The 12,021-nt window shown below is 34.7% G+C and overlaps 1 protein-coding gene across 2 annotated transcripts in view; it reads left to right on the top strand.

Moving 5' to 3' along the window:
* The first annotated feature begins 4,312 nt into the window (after positions 1-4,312).
* The window catches only part of LOC135741099 (T-cell surface glycoprotein CD4-like), a 24,036-nt gene continuing 16,327 nt past the window's right edge, over positions 4,313-12,021 (top strand). For both annotated transcript variants that reach the window (XR_012335904.1, XM_065259764.2), the window contains exon 1: positions 4,313-4,717. Coding sequence is in view for 1 of the 2 variants with exons in the window: in XM_065259764.2 (XP_065115836.1) it covers positions 4,713-4,717 (5 nt within the window). In the remaining variant the exon portion in view is untranslated. The remainder of the gene's footprint in view (positions 4,718-12,021) is intronic.

Below are 12,021 nucleotides of genomic sequence, written 5' to 3'. Positions count from 1 at the left end.
TACATTTATGAAGAAATAGTACTGAGATTACTATATTGATATAATTATGTACAAACGTTATTACAAACTAAACAACCAGGGCGCCCAGAACTGCGGACCTGAAACTGCAGCCGCCGCTATATCATCCAGTTCGGTAGGTGGCGCTGTCACAAAAACGTAGGGTCATAGAACTGCGGTCATAAAACTGCAGCCTCCAGTTGTGCAGGAATATACTATTGATTCAGCCAGAAACCATAGAACATCTATTAATAAAGTGTAAGAAATATGAGAATGAAAGGTTAAAACTCATTAATGAAGTTAAAAATATGGGAGTTGAAGCATTCCATTTGATAAATATATTGAAAGAACAAGAAAAACAAATTATTATATATGGTTCTATAATAAAATATATTAAAGAAATAGGAGTATTTGATAGAATTTAACCTTTATTTTATTTATTTATTTTTTATTATTATTTATACTTTTATGCAAATGTCATATGCCTACGAGTGCTTCACACTCCAGTCCAGTTGGTGGCGGTAAATGCACCATAAGTTGGTTTGCCATCCGCCATAAAAAGTCAATAGAAGAAGAAGAAGAAGAAGAAGGCAATTAGAGATGTGAAAAAAAAGAGGGGTAGAAATATCATTGATATGGGTGCCAGCTCATGTATTGTATCAAATGAAAAGGTTGATAAGTTGGCCAAGGAAGCTGTTCAAAAGGAAAATATGGATGTCATCATAAACCTATCCAAGGCAGAGGGCAAAAGTATTGTGTGGCAAGAAACCATTTGAAAATGGCAACAGCTTTGGGAGCAGGAAAATAAAGGGAGGCATTTATTTTCAGTATCTAGTAAGGTATCTGACTCCACTAATGCATGTAAAAGAGGAGGAATGAGTCGGAAGGAGCTGGTGATTATGTCTAGAATGAGGATTAGTCACACATTTTTGAACAGCACTTTATTGATTTTAGGAAAGCATCAGAGTGGCATGTGTTCATGTCAGGAACTTGAGACGGTTCAACATGTCTTGTAGAAATTATGATCAGCAAAGACAAGGGCTTATGAGAGAGCATTTCCAGATTGTCTTATGCTGCCCAGTCTCTATTTGTGAATAAACCTACTTCCAAGTTAATTGATGCAATGTTACTTAAATTTCTCTGGAAGAACAAGACTCACTATATTAGAAAATCTGTTATTTTAAATTCCTATAGTAAGGGTGGCTTAGATTTCATTGACTTTGACTCCCTTAATAATACATTAAAAATTAATTGGCTTAAACGCTTCCTCCACAATCAGCTATTTGGAATGTAATCCCACAATATGTTTTTTCCCAATTAGGAGGCATACATTTCCTTCCAATGTGTAATTACTCTATTAGCAAACTTTCTATGAAACTTTCCCACTTCCATCAACAAATGCTTCTATCTTGGAAACTAATATATAAACATAACTTCTCGCCACACAATTTTTTTATTTGGAACAACTGTAATATTGTACATAAGAGAAAATCCTTGTTTCTTAAAAACTGGTTTAGTAATGGAGTGATGTTAGTGAACCAATTGTTTGATAATGATGGTAATTTATTTACATACAATGACTTTAGTTTAAAATATCAGTTTTCAATATAAGAAAGAATTTAATATAGTATTTAAGGCAATCTATCTAGAAATTTGTATGCTCTTTAAAAACAATAATAATGGTTCATTGATCTCTGTTTGTCCCCCCACTCCTGAATCCACTATGATTGGTTCTGTTTGTTTCTCTCCAAAAACATCGAATCAGAGAATAAGGTCATTATTCTTAGATCTGATTACTTCTATACCATCCACTATTTCATATTGGAACAATATATTTGATGATATACAGTGGACATATGTCACTCCCCCAAAAAAATTTCTTAACAAATAAAGTTAAAGAGATATCTTATAAAATTATCCACAGATTTTATCCCATCAAACGCTTTTTACAAAAATTTAGAAATGACATTGATACATCCTGCTCATTTTGTAAAGTTTCTTCTGAAACTATTAATCATCTGTATTGGGACTGTCCTTTAACTAAGTCTTTCTGGAGTGATATTGAATTTCTAATTGTTCAAAATATTCTTCCAAACTTTTCTTTAACTTATAGACACATTCTTTTTGGTTTTTATGATGATGACAAGACTCTATTCAATGCAAGCTTTTGTATCAATCTTATTTTATTTACTGGAAAGTTTCATTTCCATAAATGTAAATGTACAAAAAATAATCCACTTCAATGTCTTCAAACAAGAATTTAGTTTATATATGGATACAATTTCGACATCTGTTAATAAGAAAGCTGTAAAAACTACCAACATTTGTAAGTTATTCAATCTTTTACTTTAATTTGCTTGTAAATTGCCCTCTCTATTATTATTATTATTTTTTATTATTATTATTTGTATATTTTTTCCCTTCATGAATCTTAATGTGAATTTCATCAAAACTTCATGTACTTATCTTATCTGGTGATTTCTTATGTTTATTACTTGAAATTGACTATATGTCGCTGTATCTTTCTTTTTGATTGAAATAAAAAAAGGGCTTATGAGAGAGTTGTCTGAAGTTGGTTTGGAAGAAATATCACTGAAAAGTATTTTAAAAGTAGGATCAAGCGGGAGGGGAAAACATTATTTTTTCACATTTTTGATAGACACTGGGTTATACTACAGAATATAGTGCAGTAAGGTGTTAGTCCCGTAGATGGCAGCAATGCAACTTTTTTTGGATGCCGGCCGTAAAACCAAAGAGTATAGAAGCCCAAGAGGCGAAACTCTGTTGTGTTATGGGTAACAGTCTGTAGATGGCGCTGCGGAGCCACGGCCGCCATTATGGACTGTAAGCTGCTGAAATCGTTAGCGCGCCTCACAACTGTTCCAGACTCTTCCATTCTATGTCAGTGCCTCTTCTCTCACAAAAAGAAAAAAATACAACAAAACTTCTCATACACAAATGCTCACACAATAGATGGTGGTGTCTGATTAATTACTGAGATCTTATGGCTCAATTTTAATACTGTTTATAGTTCATGTGTGCACTTGCTAGATTGCATCTTTTTTGTACCTTTCCGCCTGTAATAGGACATTCACAGATTGTTTTTGTTCTTGCCATTGAAACGTTCACTGTGTGCACTTTCACTGAAGATGTTGAAAAAACTTGTTAATATTTTTGTGATATTCTATGTAAAAGATTAACTCTTAAGAAATTTTCATTTATAATTTATTTATTTATTTTTCCAAATCATATATATATATGGTGATGTTCACTCATTTCAAAATCAACATTTGAATAAATATCTTATTACTGTGTGTCTGCCTATATATTATTTCATGAATTTCTGTTATTCATATAACAAGGAAAATGCATAATAGAACATAAATATTGATAGATTAAAGGTTTGCAGTAATTTTATAATTGTATCTTTGCAAACCGTTGTGGTAGGCTAATGAAGCCGATTCGGTGGGGGACATACCCTTACGAAAAAGTACAATAGGAATCTTATAGTATTTTGGAACAAAATAGTATAGTAATCTTATATGAATACTAAAGTAATTTGGGACATACTATAGAAGTACGATAAGACTACTATAGAAATACTATAGCAGCTTTAAAATATTATAGAGGTATTAGAACATCACAGAAGTATGTTATGTTCTGTAATACCTCTATAATATCCTAGAGCCGCTATAGTATTTCTATGGTAGTCTTATCGTACTTTTATAGTAATATTTTGTCCCAAAATACTATAATTAGGCCATGCATAAACACGTTGCTTTCGTATTTAGATATGACGACCAGAAAAAAAATAAGTTATGCCAAGTTTTTGCTATGTTAAGTTGGTTCAGTGCCATTGACTCTCATTATTTTTCGGCGTTTTCCTTCAGTTTCCAGTCCATAATGGCGGCCGCGCCGTCACGTCATGGGGGCAACTGTTGCTATGGAGCGTTCTATTGAGCTTCGCCTCTTGGGCTTCTATACTCTTTGGTAAAACCTCATACACAAATGTGTAGAAGAAAAGAAGAAGAAGAAGAAGAAGAACAACAACAACAACAAAACACGCAGCAACATCGAAAGCTTGGCTGAATCCCAAACCGCCTACTTCCATACTATATAGTACGCAAAGTAGCGCTTTTTACATACTATATAGTATGGAAGAAGGCGGTTTGGGATTCAGCCATTGAGTCCTGAATGGTCTGGGGGAAGGATAGTGTCTCTGATCCAATACCCACAGTAGATGGCGGTAATGCTGTTTTAAGAATGCGAGCCGCCAATAAGCTCAAAGAAGAAGAAGAAGAAGAAGAAGAGGAACAACAACAACAGCAGCAGCAGCAGCCATGTTTAGAAACATCTACGCTTCGGGATTTCGACACCTGGCAGCCATCATTAGTTAATCGTAAATTGTTGTAATATGCTTATGACTTGCAAATGTAATGCTCGGGTAACTTAAATAAACCAGGTTTGACCTTCTGATCAAGTTCCGCCTTTAGTTTTTTTTTAGTTTCGTTTTTGAGAAGACTTTCGTTTTTGAGAAGACTCGACAAAATGGACAATAACATTCGTTCGTTTTATTACACTTTTTAGATGTTTAGCCTGTATAATATATGAGACGCCGATTATTTGACAATGGTGATTTATAGTATCGTTACCACGGTTTTCAGTTGTGGTAAACAATCTGAGTGAAATACTGGTCAAAGACGGAGCTACCCACCATGACGTAAGTGTTATTGAGATAGGAAATGTTGGTTGTTTAAATTGCTGTCTCTGTTACGATGGAGAATAGAAGTGTCACCTTATTTTCAGGTAATAATATTACATTGTATATATAAATCCTCCTTATATTTGACGTAAATGTGGAAGCCGCCTATGGAAGGTTTTTTTTGTCATTTTAAAATTAATTAATTCAATTATAAAATAATTAATTCAATTATAAAATAATTAATTCAATTATAAAATAAAAACGCAAAATATGTCCCAAATTTGAAAATGAAATGCTAAAATAAAAATGAAAACATTATATTAAATTATTTCATTTTCATTTTTAACGTGATGAAGCATCATTCCGGCCAAATTGAAAAATTAAATTAAATTGATGATTTCACATTTCATTTTCAATATAATCTTGAGTCAAGACTGACAATAGTAAAATAAAAAGGCAAGCTTGAAAAGGAATCTGTAAACACATTTTTTAAAAGGCTTTTAATTCATGCCCAAGCAATAATACGGACAAAATTAAAATGTAAAGTTCAGTTTTAATTTTATGTTCTGTTTTTTTATTTTCGTTTTCATTTTCGTGTTCATTTTTATTTTAAACTTGTATGCAAATTCAATGTTAATCAGTGGGTTGGGCTTACTTGCTTAAAGTGTAACTAAACCCCTGGTCAGAGCCTGACTCCACCCACTGGCAATATTTGAAAAATGCAAGAAAAGTGGGCAGATCCCAACGGAGATAGAGGGGACGAACTAAGTGTGCGGTGAGATCGTAACAAGGGCGTGGTGATCTTGAACCTGCTTACGTCACGAGTTATTTTTTGGACCCAACATCCAATAGGAAAATTCAACTGCAGTAGCCACCGTTCAACCTGAAGAGGGCAGCACTCAGACGTTTTTACACCATATATTGTAGTATTGAAACACTTTATATCCAAATGTCAAAAAACTTACTAAAATCAATGAACAGCACCAAGGGCGTAACTTTGGGTTTAGCATTGGGGGGTTAAACTTGCGGCATAATTATTTATTTATTGAATCATTTTCTTGTGGGTAACATGCTAATTTGCCGTTCCTGTAGTAAAAATACATTGTGATACTTTTACTGATTTAGACTACTTAATGTAAATGCAGCTGTTCACTTGACTATTTATGCCATAATGACACAGTAGTTAAATTAGGTGTTTAAGCACTAGCCAGCGGTGGCAGTTTCCACATTTTTTGTTTGTTCAATATTTTATCAAAAAAGAAACAAGAATTTAAAGATTAATCAATTGAATCACTGTATTGGCACCTACATGCGGCAAATGTATTATGAACAATTCAACTCTCAATACATTACACAATACAGGGTGGCACACTGAAGTGCAGCTTGCACCTTAATTCAGAACAGATTTCACATATTGTTGTTGGGCATCACCAAAACTCACCATCCACTTACAAAATCTAAACAAAAGCAAAAGAAGGCCTATCTGTAAATCACATTTAAGGTATGTTACAACATATTAGGATGCAACTTAACACACATACCATTCAGATAAAAACACCAAACACCTGTTTATGTCTCAGTGTAAAAGAAATGAACTGTGCACACACTGACTTTAGTTAAGAGGTCCAATTTGTCCTTATGGATGTGACACACACTGCAACATGGTTCAGCCTCTGCTGTGTCATAGTTGTGCAACCTGGGGTCTGTTTACACTTGGTATTAAGATGTGTTTTCATCGATCAGATCACATGTGGACGAGAGAGACACTTTACGTTTACACCTGGTATTTAAATCCGTCTCTTTTGTGCACTTTCGACCGCTTCTGTCCTGAATACTGTGAGGGGGTGGTCTGTCTGTGAGTCTCTCTGCTGTCATTCAAATGCGAGCGGGAGTAATTTTGAGTTTATATGGATGCGAAATAATATTATGTCGGAGTCCACTGCTTGTATAGCAAGTTTAAACATGCTGCACAGTGTTTTTTATGTGTATATGTTAGAGCTTTCTCTGAATTTTCAGCTCAATTGATGAAATAGGATTGCGCAACTTTCACATGCTTTCAAAATGAAACTCCGGAGATCAGCTTTAGTGTTATCAATGAAAGGCTAAAAATAGCACTGTTCACCGTGTGTTCGCGCGTGTGTACCTCCGTACATTACATTACAGATAATTTGAAATATAATTCTATCTTTATTGCTGGCAAATGAAATTAATGAAGAAAACGAACAAAAGTGTTCATTCGGAATATTTCATATTTATTTTAATCTGAATTATGTGATGATATTGGGGGGGTTATATTATCTGGATTTGATTTTTGCGGGGGTCATGACCCCCGTAACCCCCGTGCAAATTACACGCATGAACAGCACTAATAAAGCCCCATTCTTACAGATCATTAACTAAAAAAACTTAGTTTAGGGTTTAGTCACGCTTTAAAAAAGGGGATTGGCTGAAGCAGTGTTGCCAACTCAGTGACTGTGTTGCTTGCCAACTAAGCGACCTTATTGCTACATCTAGCGACTTTACGACCCATTTAGCCAAACTTAGCGACTTTTTGGAAGAATGTTAGCTTCACATCTGTACAGATAGGCTACTGTGTCGATTGTACTGGCCAACGAGTTCCGGGTGTCGCTGTCACGGTGAAATGTGCGTCTACCCTCTGTGCATGGAGCTGGGCATTGAGCAACATTTAAGCCTTGTTTATGGTCGCGCTTTGGTCCGCAACGCAAGCCTCCGCGAATCGCGCGCACGTCTCTCCAAACGGACGAGGCGTTTATAGTTGACGCGCTCGCTGTTGCACTGTTTTTTGAACCACTAGGGGGCGACGCAAGCAATAAAGTAAAAAACAAACACAAAGAAGAGGATAGAAGTCGTCAGCTGGAACAACCCTGGTGCTTTTAACATAAGAGTTTGATATATATAAATATGAGAACATGAATAAAACAACAATCTTTTAAATATGTCTTTATTAAACATTATCATTTCATTAACGTTTTTACTAAACAAACAGTACAGACATCTTAAGGTTTGTATTTTATTCTTCGTCCAGTGGTTCTTTCAATACAAATATAAGCCAAACGATCCGTGGAGGCTTGCGTTGCGGACCAAAGCGCGACCATAAACAAGGCTTTAATGACGTCGCTGTGCAACCCATCTATTGTTTTTTATTCAATGCTTTGAACAAGAAATACAAAAAGCAATGTATAACTAGGACAATTACAAAACAAAACCGAGATTATATTAAGTTATACAATAGACTTTCCATCCCTTTTAACGTGTTCAAATATATTACAAATTCCTCTTTAAACATCACAAAACATGGGGGAGTTCTAAAAATGTACATTTTATTAATATAAAATTTTAACAGCATCAACAATTATTTACAACATGAGATATCTTTTTATCCTCAATTAACAAGCCAAACTTGACAATTCCCCATGATAAGATTAATTCAAGGTAGGTTAATTCAACAGAAAGCCTAAACCAAATTACATCAGAAAAACAAGTGTTTCTATCTCCAAAATGCATAATTGGCATATATTACAGTCTACGACATTAAATCTTACTATAAAAAATTATTTTGCAGGATAAATGTGATTAATAATTTTAAAGTGGATCTCTTTACATTTAAGGTTGACAGGAAATGTAAGAAAATTTGTTCTAATTTTAGACACTTATATATAAGATCTCTTTACTGGTCCTGACCAGGGCTTGTATGTATAAAACATCTCAGAAATGCTCTCAAGAATAGTATTAAACTATGACTTAATTGTCAAAAAATTCTAAGGTGAAGGAGGAGTCTGAGAGTAGGAGACGTTTATAAAGAAGCTGAAAGCAACTTTCAGTAAAGTGTAAGACTCATTCTTAAGTGCTGCAAACTTAAGGTCTACAATGATTTCAACCTGAAATGTCCGCCCTTAACCTCTGAATTAGCCAATAGAATGCTGGCAATGTTATGCAGTCAAAGCAGCATGTGACACCATACATTGATGAATCATGAAGACATTACATTTATATTAGTATTTAAATATTTTAATTTAAATTTGCTTTAAAAAAAATTATAATATTACAAACAACGAGTTTGCACCATTTTGATTAAGTTTTTAACATGTTGCTATTTAAAAAATTAAGATGATGAATCAGATCATTTTGATTTCACTCACAAGCTGTTTATAAGAAAATACTAATGTTTGCAAACACTTAGATAAAAAATACTTTGATGATCAAGCCTGAACAAGATGATCAAGTTAAGTTGGTTTTCTCCACTTAAACACAATTGTAATTCTTGCCATCTTTGTCACTTTCACCTTTGCCTTGCTCACTGCTAACATTGTTTTGGGTCAGGGTTTTATACTCTATTGATATCACTTTACATGTAATGGTGTAACTGCAATCTTGTAGATACTTCACATTTTTGGGATTGATAATGCTTTTGTAGTTTTATTTTTTACATTTTATGGTATTTTATTTACCTGTCATAAACTGTAAAACCAAAAGTGGCTGTACTTAAAAAAACTTACTTTAATTAGTAACACCTAATATTTAAACATTTTTAACTTTAACTATTTCACTTAAACTGAGAATTGTTCAATAAAGTTGATCCAGCTTTAACTGATACTAGATATTGTGTGCCAATAAAAAAAATGTTGGTACTGTGCAAGCACTTGAATAAGTTTAGCTAATATACATCTTATACCGTATATTATATTGTGTAATATAATATTGTATAAAAACCATATACTCTTTTTATTATATAATGTTATATTCATTTCTATATACTAAAATGTATTTACTGTAAATTTGCTGCATTGCAATTTGTCAAAAGTGCTATAGATATACATTTAAGGTAATTCTAACACATTCTCTGTTGTAAAGTGTATGATCTCCGACTCTCTGCAGCCCTCTTGTCCCTCTTAACTATTTATACACTTAAAGCCCTGTTTTCAGATTGTTTATGATGAAATAGAACAGTTTTGACTAAAATTTGGACATTTGATGAAGGCCCGAGAATTTTTCGGTTGCTGTTGTATTGGCCTCCACCTCTACAATGGGTGCATAGGTGGAACAATCTGGAACAATCCTTCCTACAATGCATTAAACTTTTGTTTACAAAGACGTGAAACTCACTGACAGGGACGGATTATGGCAATTATGTGCCCTGTAGGGCTGTCAAAATTGCTCAAAAATGACAATATTCTCCCTAAAAAACCCACGAATATTCGAACTATTTGAATATCTGGTTGCCCATTTTTTTAACGACGTTTAATGACGCATTCCGTCAATAACAGGTCAAATTAATATAAAGAGACATAACTACTTGTATAGGTAGTCTATTTAAGTTTAAACATATTTGACAACGTATATTACATACACAAAACAAGTAAATCAAGAGACATCAAAGTGATATGGTACCTCGGTTACATTGCTTGACAGAACTCCCTGAAGCCTGCTCCATCCACGACACTGATCGGTCTCATGTCCTTACAAATGAACAAAATTAATTTCTCCGTTATGACCTCTTGTCGTGTTGCAGACAAATAGCTTGTGGCGGGCGATGCAAAGTAAGTGTAAGACGTGACTGTTTAGCTGGAGTTCCACAACTGTGGTCTCGTACACACTGCAAACTTTCAGGAGTGACAACCGCATTTAAATGTGAAAATGTGATGATTGACACGGAGATAACCATAGCAATGGCCTGCCGTCTCACGTGCTTATCACTCACAGCTTTGATGAAAATAATTTAACAGCATTATGTTTTGCAATAAACCTCCGTGGTGTCGTTGTGTATTGTACGCATTTGTGAGGCTGCGCGCGCTCTTGCAGTGTTGCCAGGTCCTTGTCTTTTTTGTACTCGCATACCATTTTAGCGCTTAACCGTTTATGGCTTTTGGCTCATGAAGCGATCAAGTTTTTGGTGTTGTTAAAATGTGAAGGTGCCAGTCCCAATATTTTGATCTTTGAGGTAAAGCGTTTGGATTTATTTTGGTTTATTATTGGATTTTTCTTGTTCGCTGTTTTTTTTTAGTGCAAGATCTGGCAACACTGAGCAGCAAACGCTTGTGCCTCTGTCATTCTCTGTACTGCACATACAGAAGACTTTTCCCCCTTATAATAATTTATTTCTTCAGAAGAGAGACCTGTCATGTCCATGATGCACGTTTAAACACTTTATTAACTACTAGTTGTTCAGTTCGGTTATGTAGGCTACACACTATGCAAAGTTTCTGTAAACGCGGTTGTCACTGCAGTTTGCGGAAGTTAATGCGGTTGTAGAATGCGATTGTCAGTCCCGTAAATTACTGAAGTGTGTGTGTACAGAACAGGATTAAGCATTAAAAGTTGAAGTGACACACGAATTAATATGCAGTGTGTACAAGATGCCATGCTCATTTGGATGCACATTTTCGAGATGTGACATCATGTTGCTAGTGGTCGAATGGTATGCTAACAACTTTATCTAGCAGCTCAACAATTTTACCTCCTACGACCAAAATCTAAAGTACTTCCAGACATAGCTTTTTAGATTTTTGGGGGTTAAAATCGCTTTCTCTGCTGCGGTCGACTTTCTGCCATCTTCCATGCAAGACGCGTCAACTCACAAAGCAGACAGCCATGCCTCTACTACAGCGGGCTTTAAAATAATAATAATTTATTCGAATATTAATTTTCATATTCGAAATTCGTTTTTTTTAACTATTCGAATATATATTCGAATTTAGAACATTCGTTGACAGCCCTATTGCCCTGGGCACGGATGTCTCAAAGGCCCCCTTCACCATTTTTTTTGTGCAACAGCGTTGCACCTTTATGCACAGGGCTCAAGTGTTGGTTCGCCTCTGCCTGTATGCCCCATCTTACAGGATTAACAATGGCACTAATACGCGGGGAGAGAATGCACACAATATTCTGTACTTTCAAACCACAAATTGGTTTATTTATATCTCACCAGTATCTGTCAATATACAACATACTGTACACTATACTCAATCAAAAAGATTCTGACCTCTCCAAATAATGTACAGGAGAAAATTCCAGAAATATTTTACATTTACATTTACATTTTTTTCTACATTTAGCAGACATTTGATTACATTTCGTGTGTGTAACTGTCGTTCATCACAGGCATTTAGCTAAGAAGAAAAAAGTTGCTTTAAATTTACCTTAGCTGATGGGTATCTTTCTCGATTTCCTCAGAGAAAACGCTTCCACAACATCATCAAAATCAAGTTCCCTCACAAGATCACATTCAATGGCCATTAAAGACAGTGAATTTAGATGTCCTTGACACATTTTGCTTCTCAGCTCATTTTTTACTCTTGCCATTA

The sequence above is a fragment of the Paramisgurnus dabryanus genome, chromosome 24 (assembly GCF_030506205.2).
Source record: "Paramisgurnus dabryanus chromosome 24, PD_genome_1.1, whole genome shotgun sequence".
NCBI classification, from domain to species: Eukaryota; Metazoa; Chordata; class Actinopteri; order Cypriniformes; family Cobitidae; genus Paramisgurnus; species Paramisgurnus dabryanus.
The sequence above is the reverse complement of the archived record's forward strand: the minus strand, read 5'-3'. Positions and strand labels throughout refer to the sequence as shown.